General features: G+C 45.4%; 3 protein-coding genes across 3 annotated transcripts; 2 read left to right on the forward strand and 1 right to left on the reverse strand.

Annotated features, from left to right (window-relative positions):
• Window positions 1-4,456: 4,456 nt before the first annotated feature.
• Window positions 4,457-6,156, reverse strand: LOC139665104 (cyclin-dependent kinase 5 activator 1-like). Its single transcript, XM_071544070.1, has 2 exons — window positions 5,641-6,156; window positions 4,457-4,948 (listed from the first exon to the last, which is right to left on the reverse strand). Exons 1-2 carry the CDS (start codon window positions 6,154-6,156, stop codon window positions 4,457-4,459), a joined length of 1,008 nt encoding a protein of 335 aa, XP_071400171.1.
• Window positions 6,157-10,333: 4,177 nt separating this feature from the next.
• On the forward strand, window positions 10,334-13,089 carry rpain (RPA interacting protein). Its single transcript, XM_071544071.1, has 7 exons — window positions 10,334-10,507; window positions 10,630-10,821; window positions 11,365-11,437; window positions 11,553-11,670; window positions 11,881-11,944; window positions 12,602-12,742; window positions 12,979-13,089. Exons 1-7 carry the CDS (start codon window positions 10,436-10,438, stop codon window positions 13,006-13,008), a joined length of 690 nt encoding a protein of 229 aa, XP_071400172.1. The 5' UTR covers window positions 10,334-10,435; the 3' UTR covers window positions 13,009-13,089.
• Window positions 13,090-14,088: 999 nt separating this feature from the next.
• On the forward strand, window positions 14,089-23,957 carry LOC139665102 (26S proteasome non-ATPase regulatory subunit 11A). The gene is made up of 13 exons (XM_071544068.1): window positions 14,089-14,199; window positions 14,925-15,026; window positions 16,237-16,433; window positions 17,556-17,613; window positions 17,973-18,167; window positions 19,049-19,193; window positions 19,496-19,556; window positions 19,858-19,920; window positions 20,279-20,404; window positions 20,551-20,586; window positions 20,704-20,755; window positions 21,989-22,131; window positions 23,174-23,957. Exons 1-12 carry the CDS (start codon window positions 14,109-14,111, stop codon window positions 22,129-22,131), a joined length of 1,269 nt encoding a protein of 422 aa, XP_071400169.1. The 5' UTR covers window positions 14,089-14,108; the 3' UTR covers window positions 23,174-23,957.
• The last annotated feature ends 1,426 nt before the right edge of the window (window positions 23,958-25,383 follow it).

Below are 25,383 nucleotides of genomic sequence, written 5' to 3' on the forward strand. Positions count from 1 at the left end.
TACTAAATTCGGGTGCTGATCACTGTATATTAGATAAAAAGACACTTCCTTGTTCAGTTTCAGTTCACTTAACATGTCTGACAGAGAGTTTGGATGATGTTGCCATGGAAACGAGCGCTGATTTATGTGCAGACATTGAATTAGACTCAAAAAGTTGCAATGTTCAGAACAACTTCCACTGTAACGTTGAAGCAGATCTTCTATCCATTAACGATATATAACGACCACCAAACCCGATACCACTACTCACGATTTGGATAAACAGCAAAATAAAACAAAAAACATATTTTAATTATTCAATAGTCATCTTGTGAATGCCATTTCAAGTAAATGCTACTTGTCTACTGTTCAGCCCATCAGCAACAGCTAGGAGGAAGGACGTGTAAACAAGCTTGTTTGCCATGGGATTCATTCTTCAGGTGCATATTTGTCTCATGAGGTCTGACTCTGGTTCAAGGCTACATGTTTTTTTTGTTTTTTTTTTACAGCACAGTACCTACTGCAGCCCAGTCGGTCATCATCTAAACGCAACCAGAGTTAATACATCACCCGCATGTTGGAGACACTCAGTCATCACTGGAGACGCGCATGCATTCTGTTATGTTCACTATTAAAGAGTAACTAGACCAAAAACCCAAATCTGTGGTGAAGCCTGACACCTAATGGTGAAAAGTAGGGTACTGCACTGGCCATCTGCTATTAGCTGGTCTTTGTCTCAGGTGATGTCAGCACCTGCTGTACTCGATAGAAGGTGACATCACCTGGAACAAAGTCCAGCCAATAGCAGATGGCCAGTTCAGTACCCTACTTTTCACCATTAGATGTCAGGCTTCACCACGGATTTGCGTTTGGGGTTTAGTTACTCTTTGTTGTTCAAGTCTCATTTTCCATGTTTTGGGAATTAGAGAAAACTTCATTTCTGTTGTTTTTGATGGATTTTTTCCAACACTTCTACAGTTGCTAACAGAATGCGGATGAGGCCTCCAGCGTTGACCTGACTCCAATTTTGGTTTACATTTCGCAAAGTGACGCATGCACTTTCGCCGTGTCATAAATTCACAAGCCTTCCGTCTTTGCTCTGGCACGTCCATGTCCTTTGTCCGTCCTCATCTCTGACACGTGATGCAACGACGTAGTGAAAAAGCTTATGCGTGATCGCTTGATAGTCTTTCTTGTTCAGCAGTCAGAGACTTCTCCTGTTGGCTCTGGGTTCATTTTGTTTTGTTGGTTTCTGTCTTTAAAAAAAATGGAGTCTTTAGAACGATATGGCACAAGATCTCCGCCCTCGTTGAGAAGGCGGGGACTTTTCAAAAAATTGAAAGACAGTTCATTGGTTGCCGGTAGACTCAGTGATGTGACATCACGATGGCAAAGAATCTCTCCAGAGGGAACATGAAGAGCATTGCTGCTGACAGGTGAAGAACTTTCAGGAATTAAGAAAAACAGCCTTCATTTTACATTGACAACCACGCATTTTTGACCTAATACAATGGGGTTCTGAAAGGGTTTTGTAAGCCCAAACATCATAAAAAATTCGCTCAACCCAGAGAACCATGTAAAAAACATTGAATCACCAAAACTGGAGGTTTGAGGTTTTGACTTGAACAGCAATATGTTCATGAGCAGGGAAGGATGTGAACAATCTTTGACACTATCTGTATGTCATTTGGTGATTTGGTGGACACTCAGAGTTCACCATAGTACCCATTTTGCTACACAGGACCACAAAATTTGTCCTGACACAAGGCCGATTTGCCTGTTAACTGCATACCATCTTCATTAATACCCGCTCAAACTCCAACTAAGAACAACTGGGTTTGAAAATTACGAGGTATGGGCTGGTGGGCGATTGACTGTATTTTGCTTGGATCCATAAGAAGTATGTAGTAAATGTAAGTAAACGAGTATGTTTCGTGATGCATCATGATGGGCATGGATGCATGAGCCCCATCCTGACTTTAACTGACTTTTGGTAACGATAGTTTCTGTAGTTATTTAAAGCCACTATTTATTCTTAGTGAGGGTCCTTCTTTTAGGCCCCTAAGCACTATGGGACCAAGAGCAGAGGAAACCCCACAGCGCTAATGCAGGATAGATGGTTGGACTTTTTCTTGTTGGTTGGACAATTTCTTGTTCAATTTTCACATGTTCCCAGGGGCGGATTTAGTGATTTGGGGGCCCTGGGCAAAGGCACGCATGGGCCCCCCTGAATCCCCCCTCACCCATGTTTTTAACTTCTCTCTCAGCTACTCATGGAGTGGCAAGGAAAATGAGCTTCAAGTCAAGTGGCAAAATCAAAGTAAATTTTTTTGAAATGGATTTACATGAGTTCTATTCTTGTACCACCCCTGCATGTTCCCTTCATTAGAGATTTCTTGAGCCTCTGAGTCTCATTCGGCCGTCACATCACTGAGTCTAGTGTTTGCAGCAGTTCGGCGCGGCGGCCGCTTCAGTCTCTTCTGTAGCGCACGGCGCGATGTGCCCAACACAAAGCAGCATGCTAGGAAACCTATAGAAGCACACATGCATGTCAACACAACTCAGTGAATAAGTAAGCCGTCAGATCAGCGGAACCAGAGAGTCTCTAATACGGGGACGACTGGACTGGACCGCACCGGATTGGATGGAGAGAATCTGATTTATTTTATTTTTTTTGTTCAGTTTGCTGTAAAATAATGAGGTGGTGAGGGGGTGGGGGTGGGGGTTGGGGGGGAGGGCGACACTTCAAACAGCAGCGGTGGTCCCTCGAGTCAAGTGTCGGCCGCAACTTGAAAGCGTTGCGTTGGAAGAAAAGTACCCGCCCCCCCGGGCCCCTCGCCTACAGCGGCCCGCTAGAATCGCACCTTGCACCTGAAATAGGATCACGTTTTTCTCTTCATTGGTCAGGGAGGGATCACGTGATCTAGCTGTCCTCCGCGTCTCAGCACCACTCGTTCGCTCGCCCGGTGTGAAGGACACAACAGAAGCACAGTGTTTTCGAATTGAAAAGCGTGGGTTGAGAATCTGTTTTCTCGGTGATCCGGCGAACCGCAAAAGGAATTTTTGGGTGTGAAGTCGTTCTTTCTTTCTTTCTTTCTTTCTTTCTTATCTATCTCCACATACAAACTGTATATAATGTTCTTCTGCGGTCAGTTATGGGCAGCACCAATATGGACTGCTGGAGAAAGTGCAGGGGAACAGGAAGGAATGAAATAATTCCCCACTAAAGATCTGGTCAGTATTGCATTTTTTCCCATGTTTTTTTTTTTTGTAAACGTAAACAGCTTAGCAGGTGTTTACTGATCCTTTATCAGCGCCCGAGGGATTATAATTTCATACTCTAAAAATAAATCACAGGTGTCCCAATTCAAGACGGATTCTCTTGCTGTGGCTCTTCCTATTTTTTCCCCCGAAATGTTCCCTAAATGTTTTAAAGATTCAACATAGCCAGTGTTGTGTGAGTGCAACAAGCTTGGGCAGGACAATAGGAGCAAGGTAAAAAGGGAGTTGGCAATATGCAGGTGATCATGTGCAGACTTCACATATGAAGTGGTGTCATGCGACGTGGATATTTCATTTCTCTCTAGCAAAAAATGCCCGGATCCACACTGTGACTGCTTCTGTCTCTGCCTCTTCTGCTGTCTCTACTATCTGTATCTTCATATTTTCATATTTATTATATCCCCCCCCCCCCTTTAACTATGTACATGAGCAGTTCACAGCCGTGTTGTCTGGCGTTTCCGACCTCTTTCCTTTATATTCAAAGATAGAAAAATACGTGCTACTTCAACGGGACGGTCAGATCTCATTGTTTATCTCGCAAAAAACCTGGGATTGGGTCGGACGGAGGCGTGTCGCTCGGCCTGAGGCGGAGAATAAAAACGTAATAAAGATCATATCTCTTTCCCACCAGCCTGTTATTGACCTCTTCTGTCTTTATTGTCAGTTACACCGATCGTGAGAAACGGACGATCGTATCTCTTCCCCCTCTGAGCTCTGTTTATTATCGCATCCTGAAGCCGAGCGGGGGCCGGACGTTTGATATCAACGAGTAGCCTCTCCCGGTCTCGAGAATCGAATCAGATCCAATCGTGTCAGATAATGTGGCTGATGGCGTGTCCAGCACCGCAACCCGGCCCTGATTCTGATCCTCGCGCATGTTGTTGTAAAAATGCCCCGGAGACCAATTGCTGGACGCTGGAGATCAGTTACTGCCTCCGTCTGATAGCCTGTTAGTGCTTAAGTGCCTCATTAGCCGACAGCTGTGATTTAAGCCCAGACCAGAAATTTGGTTAATCCTAAACCATTAGAGACGCCAGACAACATCGCTGCTCCGCTGTGGTGCTACACTGCATCCGCAACCGTCTACCCATCCATCCGTCCGTCTGTCCTCGACCTATTAACCCCAGCAATCCCTCTATCCATCCGTCCATCCATCCCACCCACCCCCCTCCCCTCCCACCTCCCGGCCCCCCTCTTATCGGTCGAGCCCTATGAGGAGCCGGGTCTTCTCCTCCTCCTTCTTGCTCTCGTTCTTCAGGTCGGCGAACACCTGGGTGAAGTAGTGCGGGTCGGTGTTGATCTGGAGCATCTTGCCGCTCATGCGGTTGATGATCTCCAGGCAGCGGTCCCAGAAGGCCTCCTTCTCCGCCTCCACCAGGAAGGGCTTGAGCGGGTAGGAGATCTCGTTGCCCATGTAGGAGTAGGACAGGTAGAGGCAGGTGAGCAGCGAGGCCTGCAGCTCGCGCTCCGACGCCACCTCGGCCGAGACCACGTCGCGGCACAGCATGTAGAGGAAGACCACGTTGGCCGGGGTGATGAAGCCCTGGTCCTGCCAGCCCTGCAGCAGCAGGGAGCGGTCCACGCTGCGCAGCCACAGCACCGGGTCGGTCGGGGACAGGCGCTTCAGGCGGTAGCAGCGGCGGCACAGGAACTCGCCCAGGCTGCGCATCAGCTCGCTGGTGGAGGCCTGGGCCCGGTATTAGGAGAGAGAAAAGAGGGCGGGGGAAAGGAGGGAGGGAGGTGGGTTGAAGGGAAGAGGGGGGAGGCGAGGGATGGCAGGGGGGAGAGAGGGAGGCGGATGGAGGGGATGGAGGTAGGCAGGGATGGATTTACGTACGGAGAGATGATTGAGTGCAAGGAAATGGCATAGAAGGGGGGGGGAAGAGGCAGAAACAGACGGATGGACGGATAGATGGATGGATTCATGGATGGATGGATGGATGGATTCATGGATGGATGGATGGATGGATTCATGGATGGATTCATGGATGGATTCATGGATGGGTTCATGGATGGTTGGTTGGATGGATGGATGCATGGATGGATGGATGGATGGATTCATGGATGGATGGATTCATGGATGGGTTCATGGATGGTTGGTTGGATGGATGGATTCATGGATGGATGGATGGATGGATGGATGGATGGATTCATGGATGGATTCATGGATGGATGGATGCATGGATGGATTCATGGATGGATCCATGGATGGATGGTGGGCAGGCGGGAATAAAGTAAGAGGGGAGGGTAGAAGGAAGAAGGGGAGAGAAGGAGGGCAGACAAGGCAAACAAATGTACAGAGACAGAAAACACAGTTATTAAAATACCAATCCAGAAGCTATTTCCACTGTCTGATTTAAAGACCAAACGCCTCGGTACCTGGACGATGACGCGTTTGGGCGTTCCGGCCACGTTGGCCGGCTGGATCCCGGAGCCCGTGAGGGGGTTCTTCTTGGCGGCGACGGCGGCTACGTTGGCCAGAGTCTTGGAGGTGGGCAGGTGGGAGGAGGTAGTGGTGGAGGCGGCCGAGGGGTCCTTGCCGGACGAGTACGACGACAGGTTGGCGCAGGACTGGGACTTCTTCAGCTTCAGGCTGTCGGAGGCCGAGGTGGCGGTGGCGGCCGCGTGGCCCTCCGGCGAGCCGCCCTTCCCGCCGTCCCCGCCGTCCGACGCCAGCTTCTTGGAGCCCTTCCTCTTCGCCGACACGGCCACGATGCGTTTCCACGGCAGCACGCTGATGATGGAGGGCCGCTTGAGGCTCTTGCCGGCGGCGGCGGCGGCATCCTTGGCGTTCTTGCTGTTCTGGACGGCCGTGTAGTGGCCCACCGTGGCCGGCCCGTCCTCGAACAGCGCCGCCTTGCGGTAGCTGGGGGAGAGCGACAGCACCGTGCCCATGATGCCTGGCAGGCGGGGGGGGTTAGCGAAAGGAAAGAGGAAGAGGGTGGAGCGGTGGGAGCGGTGGGAGGCGAGCTCAAACAAAGAGCTTCGGAGGAGCGGAGGGGTGTCACTTCGGGAGGAAGCCTGACCTGTGAGGAAAGATGAGGAACAGCATAAGGAGATGTTTACAATGATCACATATGGTTGAGAAGATGAGAATGCAACATTAAGCCAATCAACAAAAAGCACCGTGGATGCCTTATTGCACTGAATAATTCATGATTCAAACTGTATGGTAAATGTGAGTTAAATGTGTGTGTCAAAAAAGTATGAAAACATCAAACGTTCAGGCATTAAACAGTCAGAATGCATACTTAAAAGTATATCTATGATGCAATGTGATTATAAAATGAACATATTTCATCCACCAAGTTTTATTATGTGTTTACTTGTCTGAGATCCCAACATGACCATAAACAGAACTCCATTAAATCCTCTATAGCTGCCTGATTTAATGGCATTCCTTCACACTGCATGGTGTATGATAACCAAATGGACGCCTGATCAAGCAACTTGTGTAATAAATGCTCCCAATTGGCCACATAAAGCGGCTGTTTGCTTGTTTTCATGCCCCAGAAAATTCAGATCTCCACGGTGTCAGCTAATAAAACCGTCTGATTATGGCCGTAAACACCAATGAATCAAATCCCCATTAAGTTTCCATCTCCAATCGAGACCTAATGTGTGCAATCAAATCATATCGCTCCCATCGCTCGCCCTGCATAATGCATAGGTATGTGCATTTGGCAGTCACGTCACTGTGAAACGGGCCTGTCGCCGCTCCGGTGTTCATCAGCATTATATAAGGACCGAGATAAGGCCACAGAGGCATGAGAAAGAAATGTGCGCAAGCATCCATCTTAGCTTCAAAATGGAAGCCTTGAAAACACCCCCCCCCCCCCCCCCCTCCACACCAGGCAGCTTCACAATATCAGCTAATAAAGGCCTGTGGGTCCACATATATAGTCTGGAACCTAAATGTACCGTCAATAAATACACCGGTGCTGCCGTGAAAGCTTGTTTGATCAATTGTTGAGCAATATAAATAATGAAAACAAGTGATAGCTCATAAGGATGGAAAATAAGAGAGAGGTCTGCTACTCTGAAGTGTTTGTATGCCTGTATTCTTAGATCTATTCTTAGATTTTATGTATTTGATGAGTATTTTTTTTGTTATTTTTATTATCTTTAAAGCCTAATGAGGGTTGTTGCCATATGCAGCAAAACAATCCCCCACGCTTTGAGACGAATTACCTTGAAATCAATGGAGTCTTCTTGTCAAATCCATGTAGAATCACACCTTGACCCCTCGCTGCCGGGCAAATGTGGCCGAAATGTGACCTGGTCCTGCTTGATTTTTTTTTTTTTTTTTTTTCCCAACACCGCGGCCGCCGACGCAAGCGTGGAGCTCGGAGCTGTCCACGGTCCTGGGCGTGAAAAACGGTTCGGTCCAACGGAGCGCTACCGAAAGGCGCTGAGAATTAAAAAAAAAAAACAAAAAAAAAACCCGACGTTAAAGCCCTATACTAACCTGGCGTTTTGAAACCTTCATCTATGAGCAGCGCAAGTCTCTCGCTCGTCGATGGAAGTACAGATGCGGAGCAGATGCGAAATGTGCTTCACTCGCAGTGAGTGGGAAGATGTCTTCCATTGAGAAACCCGAAAATCTATACGGTCGCGGCCGTTAATGCCCCGTTTCCCCCCCAGCTATGACAGCTCGCGCGAGCCTCCCTCCAGCATAAATAAAACAGCAACTTCAAACTGAGCTCAACACAAAGGAGAGGAATACCGAGAGGGGGGTGGGAAAAAAATGGCTACTACAAATTCCAAAAATAGACAGCAGCTTATACCCTTAGCTAAGCAAACCCGTGAGAGAGAGAGAGAGAGAGAGAGAGAGACAGAGGAAGAAAAAAAAAACCGACGCTTTGATGCGGGCATCTGCAGTTATTCGGGTTGGTTGCGGGAGAGAAACGCCGCCTTCTGATTGGCTGCGGCGCGGATGCTGCCGCCGCGCTCGCTCTCTCTCTCTCCGGTCGCTGTCGCAGCCTCGCCGGGGAGAAGCCATTGGCCGCCGACGGGCTCCGGCCTATCGGAGCCCCGGCGCTGTCCGCGGTGCTGAAGCCAGCCAGCCAGCCAGATGTGTCGGCTGTTCGGCTGTTGTGACAGCGTCTGTACGCCCAGGCCATGCGGCGGAGAGGCGGGTGCGGGCTGGTGCTGGGGAGAGAGCCAGGAGGGTGGATTTTATGAATCAATTTGAATAGAGCCATATAGCGCCATGTCTTAACACGCCGCTGCGCTGGGGCTGAATGCGCCTGCGGCCGGATGTGTTGAAGGTGCTATTGTGGGAGTATATGAGCCTATAGGTGTAGATGTAGGGGGAGATATGACCTCCTGAGTGTTATGAGTTATGAATTTGTCCCCGTCAATTATTTGCATCTCAGGCGCATTTTGTGATTTGCTTTGGTCACATGACAATGGTTTCATATTTTGTTTCACATGTTTGTCTTTCAGATCCAGAGTTTCAGGGTTTCAGACCTGGATTTCACACTGACCAATAATTCTCCTCACTCTCTCATCCCTGCTTACCTTTTATGTGTATCTTTATTATTTTTTTTAAAATCTTGTCAATGAAGTGAGTGAAAATGGAGTTGCATTAAGGCTACAACTATGCTCCTAGTATAGATCACTGTCAGATTTGCTGCCCAGGGTTTGATCCAGAGTGGGGTTCCCTATCTGAAAGCTACACCCCAGGGGGGCCAAGAGTCTGCAGGTTTTCATTCCAACCAAACACTACAGCAGTTAATTTCACTAATCAGCCAGTTGTCCTGAAAGTGTGGACCGGGGACTCCCAGGGGTGCTTGAAACTATTTTAGGGAAAATATAGAACAGCAGTAGGGGTGCCCTGGTGGCTCTGAACTAAAGTATTGTACTTTGTTACATTTTAAATGACATCCATTACAGTTTGTCTCCCCATAACCATTGCATCAGAAACTGGATATAGTTGTAAATTGACTAAATGTGGAGCCATTCACAGAGAATGGTCAGTCAGCTGAGAAGAGAAGAATACTCTGGTTTTAATCTATTTTGTAAAGTTTCTTTCCCAATTAAAATAATTAAGCTTGAACTCTGTCCTCTCAGTATTTTAGATTTGCATGGAACACATCACAATGTTCTCTATTGTATAAAGTAACTCTTAACTTTTACTCTGAATACATTTTAATGAGCTACTACTTACTTTTACTTCAGTATATTTTTACAGTAATTTTACCTTAGACATTTCAGCAAAGTAACAGCACTTCTACTTGAGTAGGATATTTTGGTACTTTTTTCCCACCCCTGGTTATTAAGAGAGGGGAGAATATTCCTCATTCACTTTCCCCAACAGTCACAAGCCTTGCTTTACATCTTATGAATGATTTTTAAAGCATTCAGTGCTCTCTCAGTTCGTTGAGCCAGATGTGTTGGTTCACTATATGAGATTGGTCTAATGCAACATAGACCAGGAGCTCTGTAACATTTTTATGTTACACACCCTGCAGGCAAAATAGTTATTTGGTTCTAATTCTTGGATACAAATGAATTCATTATATGCAACAACATGACATTTTGAATTAATTTTGCATTGAGATGATAATATAGTTTTTCAAAAGTGACTAAAGGTGACTTTCCAACGGGATATGTATGAATTTGTGAAGACATAAAGTGCATATAAGGTACGAGCTGCTGTATTATTACATAACCGTGTCCCTTTTGATGATATGCACATGTTAAGATATGAATGAACCTCTAGAGGAGGCACTTAAATGCCATAACGGGACTGTAGTTCATTCATTTACCCACAGGATGCGCTGCAGTCACGTTAGCGTTCACTAAAATGGAACTCAATCAGGTTTTGAACACCTATTAGATGTCTAGCCATTTTCCTTGTTAATCTGCTGCCGCATTCATTATCATATGGAGACTCTTATTTTCTTACACGTACTTTTTTGTAAAACATCAGGGCGATAGTATCTTTGAAGAACTGTTATTTTCCCCAGTACCTTTATCGTGACCCACTCGGTAGCGCTAAACTACATCACCCATCATGCAATCCGGCGTCGCGCGCATGAACTTCCGGCGCGCGGGGTTAAAAGCTGAAATGTTTTCTTTTGGCAGTGTATTTCTCAAACCTTAGTCAGACTGATTGAACAAGTGTCTTGAACATATTTTTATTTTTTTTTGCTATTAGCACTTTATAATGGACGCTTTGCACAGACACCGTTCTCTTTATAAGGGAACGACTCCGCCATGGAAAGAAACATACCGAAAGGTGAGAATGTAAATATAAAGTTTGGTAGCGAGCTAGCTAGCTTGTCATGTCCATGTTGTTGTGAGAAACATATAACGTTAACGTCCGTCGTCATGCTGTTCTGTTCTCTATCTGTTTACTAGCGCTGTGTGGACAGGCTGAAAAACAGCCGTTCGCGGCTGTTGGAGAAATATCGGCAGATGGGAGAGAGTCAGCAGCGGTGTGGCTCCCGGGCCTCCAGCATCGTCCAGGAGGTGATGGAGGAGGAGTGGACCGTCCTGCAGTCAGAGGACCGGGGACTGCCCTCCCTGTGGGGGGCCGACGGCATGGGAGAGGTCGGCTGATATCTCTCTCTCTCTCTCTCTCTCTCTCTCTCTCTCTCTCTCTCTCTCTCTCTCTCTCTCTCTCTCTCTCTCTCTCTCTCTCTCTCTCTCTCTCTCTCTCTCTCTCTCTCTAGTATCTAGGTCTCTCTCTGTGAGTCTCTCCCTGTCAGTCATTCTTTTAGGTCTCTCTGTTTATTACCCTTAGACGCACATGTACACCTATCAAAACACATACACAATAAATAAACAGGGTGCATCACTCAGTTTTGGAATCATTGCTTTGGTCTAGGCCAGTCCAGTCAGTATTTGTGAACTTGAACACTTAGCGCACAAAGCCATGAATCCAAGAAAGAAGACTCAAAGCTGTGATGTCATCAGGTGTAAAGTCTGGAGCTGCTGTTTTCAGTTCTGAACCAGAAGATGCAAGCTTATCACCAGAAACTAATAGAATGCTCAGCTAGTCATCTTTACCATCTTTCCCCAATTCATTTTTCAATCAATTGCCAAGTGACAGTAGATGGACAAATCAAAATTGCATCTTCCTTTTCCGTACAGATGCTCAGTGTCATGAAGGAGTATGATGAACTGGCGGTGCTGGAGGAAATCCAACAGGAGCTCATGTCTCAAGGTAATAACACAACACTTTTGAAACCACAAAGCAGGTGCGTTGGAAACAAAGACGCTTGGCACGTGTGAGGTTATCCCTGGCTAAAGACGCATATGCTTTTTTTTTTCTTCTGTAGAGCTGTCCATCATCGAAGAGTATGAGAGGAACCTGCAGTTTGAGGAGCGGTACATATCATCCATTGTGGAAGAGATGGAAGAGGAACAGATGCAGATTATTTGCCCCATATGTCACATGTGAGTCTGAATCTAAAGAATTGACCACTACAGCATAGAATCTTGACGAAGGCGGATGACATGACAGGTGACTTAACTGCAAATCTAATGCTAAACTATTAAGATATTCAAAACCAGTGGTAAGTGTAGTTGAAAATTTGTTATTCATGGAGTTTGATAGCGAACATGTTTTTAATTGTTCAACTTTACTTACCTGCTTGTGTCCTGCAGGAACAACTTGAACATCAACAGCCATTTCACCTCCTGCCCCTGCGGACTGTACATCAACACAAGGGTTTGTTTCAAACTCTGCTCCTCTCTAAAATGACACACAAATGGGGGATAGATGGTTTGATTTGTCTTTATTATCTTTAATTTTGATAATAGAAATTGTCATCATATTATCTCCGCCATTATTTACATTGCCAAGATGAGAATTTTTACATAAGTACTGTGTACTATAGTCCTTGCTGTCAAGCTCTGAAAGCACATAGCCTATACAGTATGTTCACAGTGCTAAATTCCCAATATACTGTAGCACTAGTGAAACACCAGGGGAAAGCACATACAGATGACGACTGTTCAAGCGTAAATCATAATTTATTTAACAAAAAAGCCATACGATACCCAACATTTTGACCATGTCTTCAGGGTATTTTTGTGAAATAAACTATGATTTCTGCTTGATGAATAGTCGTCATCTGTATGTGCTTTCCCCTGATGTTTTTATTTTTCCATAAAAATCTTGCCTAGTGCAGCTTTAAAACAAAGCTTCTTAAACCTTTCCAGCTCAGGAACCCAAATTCTTTCATCTTAAGTCTCATACTTGGACTCCTTAAAACGTACTACGTTTTGTGTGGACCTACAAAAAAACATGTCTGCAACCTATTTCAGGGCCGGAATCCTAGTTCAGACAACAGTGGTGATGCAAACATGTGTTTTTATACCTCAGCAACAGAACGTCACTCCGGAGGTGGTGCGCTGTCTTCTGGAGTCCAGGGTGTCGGAGCACATGGAGGACTGCCTCCACAACCCCGTCTTCTCCACTGCCGCCAGCACAGACGGCTCCGCCAACCTGCTGATAAGCTGCAAGGTATGACTCCAAGACCGTCGAGTCATTTAAAAAGAGTCTTCAATTAGTCCCTACATACCTTATTACTGTGGTGTTTCTGCACTGCACGTCCCGGAGATCACCTGTCAATCAAACAGTGTGTGCCTGGTTACCGGCCTGATATGCGATGTCAATGTCAGTGTATCCCTTACTGATAGAAAATGCCTCCTTGTCATAACATGTTCAGTGGGTGATGAAGCTGCTGTCTCTCGTTTCAGGCTTGTGACTACCTGTCCATCGTTCTGTGAGAAGCGGTTGCTGCCATCATGGGTTATTTTGAGTTGTCTTGTCCTTTTCATGTATTCTGTATGTTTTGTGCAATAAAGGCTATTTTCTTTAAATATTTGATGTACAGATATTGTCCTTTTTTTTTAATTTTTCCATTTCTTATTGGTGGTCATGGTGTAGCTATGGTAATTTCAGCAGATTCAGTTTGTATATAAATCATTACACTATTACAGTATATTAAAATTGACACACAAGTCAACAAAATGGAAATTGATTACATGCTAGTAAATGTGGCTTGAATATGTTGACTTATTTACCTTTATTACATAGGTAATTTATAATCGGTTCAACTGAGATTAAATGTGATGGAAATATAGGGCAATTAAGGGCAAATGAGTAGATGGATTGTATAATGAAATCAGCCCTATCAAATATTTTTGTTGACATGTTACACTGATTTCCTGTTATATGATAAGAGTTAATGACAGTTTCTCCATATGGGAACATTAATTCTGAATCACATATAGCTTTTACATGCAAAGCTCACATGAACAGCCAGAGAAGGCAAGTTTATACTCGCTGTATTGCATAACTATTGCATGAGTGCCAAATATAACATTGAATTGAAGCATTTGCTCATTTAAATATCTATAACTGAGACTGCTTATTCTTTCTAGAGATGTGTGTTTGGGGTTTATTTACAGAAATATGTAGGCTAGTGCAGGCTATTGTTAGTTAATTTGAAGCATGATTAAACAATCAAGATTAAACACAGAGTTTCAAGATTATTAACCTCATTGTGATAATTCACCTATTAATTAGGGGTTTCCAAGGCATATTGAACATATTCAGATGACAGTCATGGCTTAGCTACTATAACACTCTTCAACTAGAGAGGGGGCAATTAATTAGTGAAACCAGCTGGTGTATTTGGTTGGAATAAAAACCTTCATACCTTCATTGGTCACGATGGCTCGCGAGTGAAAAGCACCGCTGTCGACTGTAGAACCACGTGCAGTCACACCGACCTGCCGGCAGGTGGCAGCGTTGCTCCAGCCATGGGAACGACCTGACCGGAAAACCAGCCAGAGCGGAGGCAGAGGAGCCAGGCAGAGGAAAGATGGCAGCCGCGGCAGTGGCTGAGTTTCAGAGAGCACAGTCTCTTCTCGGAACAGACCGGAATGCCTCCATTGATATCTTACATTCAATAGGTAAATATGCTCGGCACTGTACCGTACTAGAGAAATGCGTTTGATGCGCAGGCACTAAAAGCTCTCCATCAGATGCTGAGCAGTTGAGGTAGCTGGTTTTGCTATTAGCCAGTTAGCAGCTAAGTTAGCTAGCCCGGTGCTGGCCCGTGTCTTTCTCCTTGCTTGCACAGTGAGTCAGCAGCAGTGGGCTAGCCGGCTAGCAGCATACCGGCTAGCCAGCCAAGCTAACGTTAGCTAGCGTGGCTCATTCATTGACAGGAACTTAGGTGACAGTTGGCTAGTTAACGTTAGCATGCAGGCAGTGTCGTTAGCAGCTATTTCTCGTCTTGTCAGGCCGACCGACTAGGAAATTAATGTGAACATTACTTGGCTGTGTAACATTAACTACCGTGCCACCACGTCTAGCTAACGCGCCATATGATCGTTCGTATTGATTGTTCACGCTTAGCTAGCTAGCTAGTTGTCATCGCTTATTCTATTTGACAAGTCCAATATATTTCATCACTTCGATAGCCACTTGGCTGCTTGCCATCCACCCCAGCCTAGCCTTGACATAACTTGATTTTAAGCTTGACCCTAACCCCGAGAGAAAGTGATAGTGTGTGGGAGAGAAAGAGAAAAACATCAGCATTTTCAGTGTTTATATGTCGCTGTGATTGCTGCCAGTACGGATCTAATTACATCAGTGTATTTTGTGTGTGTGTGTGTGTGTGTGTGTGTTGTAGTGAAGCGGGACATCCAGGAGAGTGATGAGGAGGCGGTGCGTGTTAAAGAGCAGAGCATCCTGGAGCTGGGTGGGCTGCTGGCCAAGACAGGACAGGCGGCAGGTAACTGGAACATCATGTATTATCACATATTTACCCCTCACTCTTACTTTTTTGGAGGGGCCATCCAAAACTCAATATTTCAGGCCCATGGGTGAAACTTCTGTCACTGGGTTTAGGCTGTAGGTTGAATGAGATTATGACACTTAACCTGGTCCTATTTACACTCTCTGACCAAAGTGTTTGTTCTTTTTTTTATTGGAGCACCTCGTTTACAATGTAGGAATCCTGACTTATGTTGACATGGTTTCTGCCACTCCCCCTGCTGAATGAACTGAACACTTGCATTGTTTCTGCAACTTGCATTGTTAAAGAATGAAGTTTGATTGGACTAATCACATCCCTCCTTGATAAGCCTCATTATAAAGGAGTTTCAGTTTATTTGGCTACAAGACAGCAATCATGGGACAGTCAAATGTCATTGCCAACAACAATGGGCAGAGTGAGAACGTAACCACCACCATTTTAGCTGTTGCTGGGAAGTTTGTCTGCTCTGCCCATCATTTTGGCAGGTAACCAACCACCTTGGAGGTCCTGTTCTATTCCAAAAATGTAGCTAGTCTAGTTTATTCAGTCACATAGTGATAAAACACAATGATAAACATCGAAAGAAGAAATGTAATTATTGATTTGTGATGGTGAGGTAATGAATCCAATGGGCTTATAAAAACACCTCGCCTCATACAACAACAAGATTAAGTTTGCCAGGAAAATAGGAAAAGTGGCTGGTGAATGTTGGGATATCCTGTGGGAAGCCGGAGCGGCCCGTCGACAAAAAGTTACGTTTCCTACCCCACCTTGGGACGAGTGGAAATGCCGTGATTCATCAGAGCAGTGGAACAGAAAGAAAACATGACCCATAGAAGTGAACTGGCACTAGAGAGTGCTGGTCGCATGTCAGCTGCCTCTGAGTCACGGCTGCAAACTTGACTCAACTTCCTCAGAGCTGGACAAACCTCTACCTGTATAATCATTATGAATCAGGTGTGTGTCACATTGAAGCATGTCATCTAAAATTGAGAGATATTTTTGCCTGAAGAGTACATTGTAGTTCCTTTTTTTTTTCAATAGAAGATCTCTTTTACACTAGTGAAATGTTTGGATTCACTTGCCACTGTGGCAGATAGACCAAAAACTCATTTTCCCAACTTTCTAAACCTTTCTGTCAATACCATACTCTCTTCCCCCCTTTGTCTTTCTCTCCGCCTCCCAGAGCTCGGGGGTTTGCTGAAATATGTGCGCCCGTTCCTCAACTCCATCTCCAAGGCCAAGGCGGCCCGGCTGGTCCGCTCCCTGCTGGACCTCTTCCTGGACATGGAGGCCGCCACGGGCCAGGAGGTGGAGCTCTGCCTGGAGTGCATAGAGTGGGCCAAGGCCGAGAAGAGGACCTTCCTCAGACAGGCGTTAGAGGTGAGTTTTGACAGAGGAGGAGGAGGTTGATGATAAGGTGCGCTTGTTAGGAGTAGGAGAAGGGTTTGTCTCAAGGCTCGCTCACACCAAGCATGTTTGGAGCGTTTTATTTGACCTCTGGAGCATTCTTGTATTCTTAACACACACACACTGCCAAAACTGTCCTATAAACAAGCTGCTTGTGAGTCTACTTTTGTTTACAAGCCCTGGTGTGCTTGTAATCGGGCAGACGAACCAAATACAAAAGTGCAATAATGTAAACTTTCCCACTACGGTTCAGACCAAAGCAAATGAACTCTAGGTGTGATCCAAGAAGAAGACCTTCCTTAGACTGGCAGTTAGAAGTGAATTGTAGTGAGGAGGAGGAAGAGTAGAAGCTGTTTTGGAGTTTATAGAGTGAATCAAGGCTGAGAGGAGGACCTTCTTCAGAGAGTCACCAGAGGTCAGCTGTAGTGAGGAGGAGGAGGAAGGGGGAGGAGGTATATGAGTAATGTCCAAAACTGCCACTGAAGAGCTCTTAAGTGAGGCGTTTAACCCCCGCTCTTGTCAGCCTAACTGTGTGTGCGCTGCATGGCTTGATCCCAGTTCGGATCATCTCCTCTGACGTTAAAGTAGCCACCCACATTAAGACAAGGTGAAGGAAAGAAAACAACAAAAACGAATGTGCAGCAATAGCCTTACTCTTAGCCATATGTAGCCTGGCCACACAGTGTCAGTGCACAACAAACTTTATGAGCGCGCGTAATTGGAGCCTGTCAAGAAGATCTGTGGGGAAAGATGCTATTCATTCAACTTCATGCAAAGAAAACAAAAAGTTGTGCATGTCATTCAAGGGCAGCTCCCCGGTTTGACTGTGAGGCAGAGCATTGCTGAAAACGAGGATGCGTGCTCAGTCAACTTTCCCTGGGTAAAGAAAGGTTAATGAATAGTTTTGCAGTGGACATGCAACAGTGGTCAGAGTTTTTGTGGTCCCGGGTTTAGGCCCGTCAACAAATTGTAGACTTGTTTTGGGCCCCGCGATGGCTGATGTTCTCCTCTCTCTCTCTCTCTCTCTCTCTCTCTCTCTCTCTCTCTCTCTCTCTCTCTCTCTCTCTCTCTCTCTCTCTCTCTCTCTTTCCCCAGGCTCGTCTCATCTCACTGTATTTCGACACAAAGCGCTACCAGGAGGCGCTACAACTTGGTGAGCGTCCACTGTCTGGATTTGTTCGATTTTTATGGGTTGCTTGACAAATTTCCAAACTTAAGTGGGTAGAAGGCACCTTATGTATGAAACAAATAGTGAACTATAAAGCAACTTTTGTCGATTCTTTTTTCCATTTATTACCTTTTTGCAGTTTTTGTAGCAGGTGAGAACAAGGGGGAAGTTCCAAAACCACTTGCCATCCCATTTCCGGTTCTAGACCTGATTTCAGTTTTAAAAGAAGCAAATCTTTGAATGGTTTATATTATAAGCAAGAACTTAGACATTAGCCCAATACCATGTTTTTCTGTTGGGTAAATGTATAATAAATATAATTCTTCCCTCTCCTCCCTCCACAGGCTCCCAGTTGCTGCAGGAGCTGAAGAAGATGGACGACAAGGCCCTGCTGGTGGAGGTCCAGCTTCTGGAGAGCAAGACGTACCACGCCCTCAGCAACCTGCCCAAGGCCCGCGCCGCCCTCACCTCCGCCAGGACCACCGCCAACGCCATCTACTGCCCGCCCAAACTACAGGCAGCGCTAGACATGCAGTCAGGTGGGATTATGAGGACCAAACCGCCGTTACGATATCTGCCGCCCAACTGCAGGCACCAGATATGCAGTCATGTAGGATTAAGGGCACAGCTATAGAATACGCAAACACATTGATTAGATCACCACTAATGATATCCAGTGTCCTCTTTAACTTCAGGCTGCACCAGACACGCACTGAGTCATGATACAGGACGAGCTCTTACAGAGGCAGATGTGTCCAAGCTACTCACCAACATTATGTACAGACCTCCAAAGTTATAGGCAGGGCTAAGTATTCGTGAGGCTGAGTACGTTTCACTGTCCCCGGGTTCCACGGTGAAGCTGAATTTACTCGGTTGGCGTCCCTGGATGAAGACGCTAAAAGTTGCACTTGGCACGATTTTTTTATGTAAAAATAAATCCATATTGGCAGCGTAGTGGCGCTGCAGCAGAGAAGAGCGTCCCATCTCCCCTAATAGAGATGCTGCTGATTTGCCCTATTTGCCCAAATTAATCTTACAACTATTTTGGTGTCGGGTTCTTTCGCTGGTGGGAAATCGCACAGATAGTGACAAATCCAAACTTCGAAAGTGAAATACAAAACCTTCTAGACAGCAGCAGTGAGCGCTCTGTCCAGAGAAAGCTGGACTCACCAACGATGTCTGAACCTCTTCACCACCAGCCGCTAAGAAGAAGAAATTTAGGTTTTCTGGGTATTGAAGTCCTCAAAATTCAAACCTTTACCTCTTGCTTCCATTTGAAGCCGCCAGCTTGTGAAATTGCCTCGTGCCCACCAAGATTTTTGTTAACCAAGTGAACAGAAGCACAACAGGTGAAGAAAGCTGAAGTTGCTGTGTTCTGGTTTTGCCATTAATATGAGTGTGTGTGTGTGTGTGTTTCCAGGGATCATTCACGCGGCAGAGGAGAAGGACTGGAAGACGGCCTACTCCTACTTTTACGAGGCCTTCGAGGGCTACGACTCCATCGACAGCCCCAGAGCCATCACAGCCCTCAAATACATGCTGCTCTGCAAAATCATGCTCAATGCGTAAGCAGTACTCCACTCAAATACAAATATATATATATATATATAAAAAGTAATGCAACACTCTTATCGATTTGACATATTGATTTTGTGTAGTTGTAGCTATGAAGCCCTGCTTATGTATATCCAAATGAACATTGTCCTTCAGAAACCCTGTATCCGAAAAAAAGTTTTCAGAACTTGAGAAAATTGGTTCAGTCTAGAAGGAAGCTTCTTTTTTTTTTTTACTGCTGGGTCAGGACCCAATATGGGTCATGGGCTTTTTTTTTCTGCTGGGTCTGATGTATCTTGTTTCTCTATTTCAGGCCAGAGGACGTCCAGGCTCTAATCAGCGGCAAACTAGCGCTGCGGTACGCCGGCAGACAGGTATCTATCCTTATTCCCTGATCACACTGAAAAACAAACTCACTGAACTCTACAGATACTAGTCCTGCTGAGGAAAAATGAGCCATGCACCCTTAAATTTGTGTTTTTGGTTAGCTGTATTGTCTGAGGTGGTTTTTCCTTTTTTTTTTATGGCGTACAAAATACCTGTGTCTGTCTTAATTTTCGGGAATTAAGTTCCCGCCTTATCTCTCCTCTTATAGTTAAAAACTGTTCATCCGCTAACTGTTAAATGTACGCATGACCTGTTGTTAATATCATTCCTCTCTCTGTTTTTTTACAGACAGACTCACTGAAATGCGTGGCACAAGCCAGCAAGAACAGGTCGCTTGCAGACTTTGAAAAGGTAAGTGTCCAGAGTAATGATCTTGCTGTATGTTGACCTGGTTTAGACTGAGGACAAGCTGTGGCTGAACAATATTTTTCAGCTGTGTCAAAATATATATAGTTTTTGATCCATTCATATTCAGCACAAGTACAAAAACGGTCATTGGAGCTGCTGTCAGTTGCTTTTGTTTCTAGGATGGGAATGTGTCATTACAGCTAATTTCGCAGCAATGGATTACTGAGGAAATCCTATATCTAGGATTTTCCGTTTCAGACCGTCTGTCTCCCGCATGTTTCATATCTGGATAAAGTTTTAGCCCGCCATTGACATCATCCGCTCTTTTGAATGAAAATGTTCTGTTCCCACCCTCCCCAAGGCGCTAACAGAGTACAAAGCAGAGCTGAGGGACGACCCCATCATCAGCACCCACCTGACCAAGCTGTATGACAACCTGCTGGAGCAGAACCTCATCAGGGTCATCGAACCTTTCTCCAGGGTCCAGGTAATCCCACCAGCATCTGTCCACAATAGTAGTTTCTTTTATTGTTCTGGGGTCTCAGTATAATGTATATTGCCATGGAAGCATACCAAACTTTGTCACTTCAGTGTTTCTAATCATGGTACTTTCCTCCCTTTCTCTCCTAACAGATAGCACACATTTCCACGCTCATCAAACTCTCTAAGGTAAGATTTTGCCCCTGTTTTCTTTTTGGTTTTCACTTTGTAAGCTATAGATCATGACACAGGTAAGGAAGTATTCTGAATAAAAAGACCTAAGATCTGAATGTCTCTGCCTTGCAGGGAGATGTGGAGAGGAAACTATCACAGATGATTCTGGACGAGAAGTTTCACGGTAGGTATCTCAGACACTCTTCAAGCAAAACCTTGTAATCCTTGTAACTTCAGTTAAAGACCCTATAGACAACTTTTTTGCTTTAACCTATCATTATGAAGTAAATGTTGATTGCACAGTGTAATGGCTATAGAATAATGACACCAGCGGCGTTTAGATTGGTTCCCTATAAGCCTCGCTTTCATTAAGCAATTCTGTCTGCCACCGGGTACGATCTCCCGGGAGAATGAAGGCTAGATTTATTTGCGCAACCAAAAGAGGAATAGGATAGGTTTTCCTAGGTAGCTATCGGTAGCTACAGTTGTTTCTTGCTTTGGACAGTAGCCAGGCTGCTGGCGGTACGTTAGCCATGTTGCTAACGCTACCGCTAGCAGCCAGAATACAAACCAGGAGCTACAAGGAAGCCAGGACCAGCCAGAACAAAAGAAACAAACATGTAACTGTTTGTTTCTGGCTGCTAGCGTTAGCTAGCGTAGCTAGCATTAGCAACGTTAGCCATGTTGCTAATGCTACCTACTCTATCTAACGCTAGCAGCCAGAAACAAACAAATGATCCATTGTCCGTTTGATAATCCAAACAAAGAATACGTTGTCTTGCAGTGGCCTTTCTAAAATGAGCAGTGGTTAAAGTTACTACATTGTATTATGATCAAGGAGTTGATAAGCAGACAGATGGTTTGTTCTGTTGCACGGAGCTAGGCTCTAACAGAAAGAGATCTGGTTGTCTTTGCGACAGCAGCGCAAACAACAATACCACTTGGAAACGCTAGGGGGGGACAACGGGGGGGAAGTTGAAAAGTTGTCTGTATCCACTTTAAGCGTGATGGACTTGGCTGCGCTCTTGAACATAATTAACCTTCTCTGGTGTTTAAACCAGTTATGAACACATGAAGAAATAGCAATTGTTGTACCCATAGAACTGTGTGTTTTGGAGTAGTTTCCTGTAGTTGGTTCAGATCATGTTTGCACTTCACATGAACTGCGCTGCAGTTTGCTTGGAAGACGACCGAGACTTTCATTTTCAGGTGTCTCGGTTATTTGGCGCCACCTTCGAATGGCATTGTTCTCATCTGCCCAAACTAAAGGAGTAAACGCTCCAGAATTCAAATGAATCACTAACCCAAACACGCTCGGTGTGATTGCGCTCTTAGTTGACGATCCTTCAATAACTTTACACTCTGTCTCTCCCTCCCTCCCTCCCCTCTAATCCTGCCATCCCACCCTCCTTCACAGGTATTTTGGACCAAGGCGAAGGTGTGCTGATCATCTTCGACGAGCCGCTGGTGGACAAGACATACGAGGCAGCCCTGGAGACCATTCAGAACATGAGCAAAGTGGTTGACTCTCTCTACAACAAAGCCAAGAAGCTAACATAGGTCAGTCCTGACAGAAATGATGATGTTCCTGTGTTGTACACAATAACAATTGACAGTCATTGGCTATTTTTCAACTGATTGGAAAGCCAATTTAATCAAGTTTTCCATGTCATTGTCTCCATTGCAAATGAATACAAGCTGAAACTCCTGTGAAACTATAATTACCATAAAACGTGCTTAAGTGCTCGGCTTATGTTAGATGGCCCTTTTAGAAGTTGTATTCATCAAAGACCCTCAGTGCCACAGAGACTGGTTTCTGCCAGTTATTGGAATATTAATATATAATCAACAAGTGGTTATGTGTTAATATATTACATATTTTATGTACGCCTCATTAAGGTCCTCGGTAACGTTTTTGTTGAGCAATGAGAAGATTGGTTGCAGTTTAAGTGGGTCCAGTATTTTAGTACGCTCCAGTGAATGCTTAACCTGTGGCACTCTGTGTATGTTTGGCGGACAGCACAAGCTAGCTGAGCATTAGCAAACCCAGCGTAGCACATTAAATATTGAACACTCAGCGGTGTAACTGCTGTTTTAAAGTGGTAATCCCCGAGATCCTCATTTTCATTTTGGTGCGAAGCTGTCATTCCTGTGGTGTTATTAGCATTGGATTTTCTGTTGATGCAGTTTGGGTTTCTCTTTTCTTTGTCTGTTCAGTCATGGTGGCTATCACTGCTCATGCTAACTATCCAGTTCTTCTGTTTATTCCAAACAAACCACTGTTGCTTGTCAGAAATATAATCGCTTCCTGTGTGCCGGATGATTTTTCCCAGGAGAGACCTACGTGACACCGGGTGTTTAGAACAGCAAATGTAAAATATTTCATGAACTGGCTATAGGAATCACTATTATGTTGTATCAATCATAGCAAGTAGCCTAACGGACATTTCTTTATATGAAAATATCAGACTATTACCTGAACTACTTGCTCAGTGGTAAAATGATCTTGGAGCTTATGTGCTGAAAGCTCAGTGTGTTTCTGTAATATCTGAGCCCTTCTCTGTATTGGCCCTTCTCAGTGTGTCTTTGTCCTCCCCCGCAGAGAGAGCTGACCATCAGTCCCCCCCTGTCCGGAGCGACGTGGGCCAGTCAGACTTCTTTTGATCGCTCACTCCAGCCTGGGAGAGAAGAGGGGAGGAGGTCCGAGGGGGATTACAGACTCTTACAACCCAGCAAGCAAACAAACCAGCTGATCCACCGAAAAACGACCCGACGGAGCAACAAACTTGGCGGGGGCCTACGCCGCTCCTCCTCCTCCTCCTCCTCTCTGCTCTCCCACCCCTCCTTTTCATCCTCCCCCCTTTTTCTTCAGATCTGACTGGGGTTGATCTGACACAAAGTGCTCCTCCCTATGGACAAATCCAGGCACTGCGCTCCTCTTCTCCCACCACTGGTTTCTATGTAAAACTGGGCAGCCTGCCTTTTCCCTCTCTTTTTTTTTTCTGTTTCTCTCTGCGCTGGCCATCAGGGAATCTTGTAAAATAACAATAAAGAATACATATACAGTACTTATACATACATGTATGATAAAAAAAAAAAACGAAACAAAAGAAACACATGCTCGGTGTGTTCTCAGAGTGTAACCGGGGGGGGGGGGAGGGTAAAGGTGGCTTGGTCGGTCTTTGTCTCTCGCGGGACTCTGCCGGTTCTGTTCTTGTTCAATTTGCCAACCTCCCATCGACCTTTTTTATGCGTTTTCTTTTTCCCCGTTCGTTTGCGGTTGTGAAGAACCGACTCGCCCCTCCAGCTGGTCGACCAGCTCACCTGAAGAACGTGTTTTTTTTTTTTTAAATCAGCCCCCTTCCCCCCGTCCCCTCCTCGCCACTTCATCGTTGTGAACTTTGCCCTTCCTCCCCCCACCCCCTTTCACCCCCCCCCCCCCCCCCACCCCTCCAGCGGTCTCACTCACTCACAAGGCATTTCTGGGATTTGGGCGGGACAGGGACGTGCCCCATCTGTCCCTTCCGGGACCACGCGCGAGGAGAGGAGGAACGTCCGTCACCCGTGCGGGTTTACACCCCCCCCCCCCACCTCCCCTCCTCCTCCTCCTCCTGCTCTCCCACCTCCTGTTTGTATATAATGTTGCCAAGCGCCTCCGTTCATCCAAGGCCCCCGATGTATTCACACTGTCCTCCCCCCCCCCCTTTTTTTTTTATAATGCTAAAGAACAGAGTCGATCTCCCGCCGAGAGAGCTTGGGTCGGTCACGCGGAGAGCTTTCGACGCTCTCCGTTTGGACGGGACGCGACCGGAGAGAACTCTTCGCATTATGAGATGCTTTTGTTGTGTAAGAACGGGGGGCAGGTGTCGCCCGGGAGAAAAATCAAGCTGTAAGTTTCCGGGGATTTAATTTTTGCAAGGACTCCAGGGTTTACCATATATGACATAGAGAAAGACAAATGCTAATAAAAAAAAATTTGAAACCTGAAGGTGTGTGATTTTAAGGGTGATCAGAAATGTGTGTTTTCCCCTTTATTGCTTTGATTTATCTTTCTGTCTGCTCCTTTTCTGTGTTGATTAAATACTATAAAGGCTGGGCTGGATAGTAATGGATACGATTGGAATCGATTAATGGATAGTAATAGTGGAATATTATGTTTTGATTATATCAGTGAAACTTTGAGGTTTTACCGCCACCTGTTGGCAGCTACTGTTTCCACTACTTGAAATGCATTTAAAGTTCAAGTTTGGTGAGGTTGGACCTACAGTACTGTGCAAAAGTCTTAGGCATATGTCAAAGAAATCCATAAAGCGAAGATGCTTTCAAAACTAATGAAATGAAACGTTTCTGAATATCAAAAATTTACAATAAACAGCAGTCTACTGGCACACTAATGCAGAAAACAAATACACATCGAAGACTTATAAGAAATCTGGGGTGCCTAAGACTTTTGCACAGCACTGTATATATAATTTGTCTTTTACATACCTGTAGTATGTGGACCCACAGACAATATTGACTCCTGAGTTAGCTGTCACTTGAAACGACTAGGTTTGTTGCTAGGTCTCTTGCTGCTAACAATGAGTCCAAATGTGTCCAAATATCTTCAAAAAAGTCTGTTAAAACAATATGGCGACCAACTGGCATATTTATATCCACGGCCGGAAAGCACCATTTCCACTCAGTGGACCATCCTCTACCAAACTCTACTGTTTACAATCTGACCTGACCGTCCAAAACTAGATCACTCCGCCAGTAACGCACTTTCTCCACACAGCCGTCTGTGCTACAGCAGAGAAAAGTAGTTCTGTG

The sequence above is a fragment of the Centroberyx affinis genome, unplaced genomic scaffold, assembly GCF_046629955.1.
Source record: "Centroberyx affinis isolate AG114_WGS23_722 - 3 ecotype Tasmania unplaced genomic scaffold, CSIRO-AGI_Caff_v1 ptg004449l_1, whole genome shotgun sequence".
Classification (NCBI taxonomy): Eukaryota; Metazoa; Chordata; class Actinopteri; order Beryciformes; family Berycidae; genus Centroberyx; species Centroberyx affinis.

Excerpts from the sequence above, each read along its gene's own strand:
- LOC139665104 (XM_071544070.1), bottom strand. The coding sequence starts at position 6,156 with ATGGGCACGGTGCTGTCGCTCTCCCCCAGCTACCGCAAGGCGGCGCTG. Across the intron at positions 4,949-5,640 it reads CCAAACGCGTCATCGTCCAG|GCCTCCACCAGCGAGCTGAT; the intron begins GTACCGAGGCGT and ends TACCGGGCCCAG.
- LOC139665102 (XM_071544068.1), top strand. The coding sequence starts at position 14,109 with ATGGCAGCCGCGGCAGTGGCTGAGTTTCAGAGAGCACAGTCTCTTCTC. Across the intron at positions 14,200-14,924 it reads TGATATCTTACATTCAATAG|TGAAGCGGGACATCCAGGAG; the intron begins GTAAATATGCTC and ends TGTGTGTTGTAG. Across the intron at positions 20,756-21,988 it reads TCTGGACGAGAAGTTTCACG|GTATTTTGGACCAAGGCGAA; the intron begins GTAGGTATCTCA and ends CCTCCTTCACAG.
- rpain (XM_071544071.1), top strand. The coding sequence starts at position 10,436 with ATGGACGCTTTGCACAGACACCGTTCTCTTTATAAGGGAACGACTCCG. Across the intron at positions 10,508-10,629 it reads GGAAAGAAACATACCGAAAG|CGCTGTGTGGACAGGCTGAA; the intron begins GTGAGAATGTAA and ends TCTGTTTACTAG. Across the intron at positions 12,743-12,978 it reads ACCTGCTGATAAGCTGCAAG|GCTTGTGACTACCTGTCCAT; the intron begins GTATGACTCCAA and ends CTCTCGTTTCAG.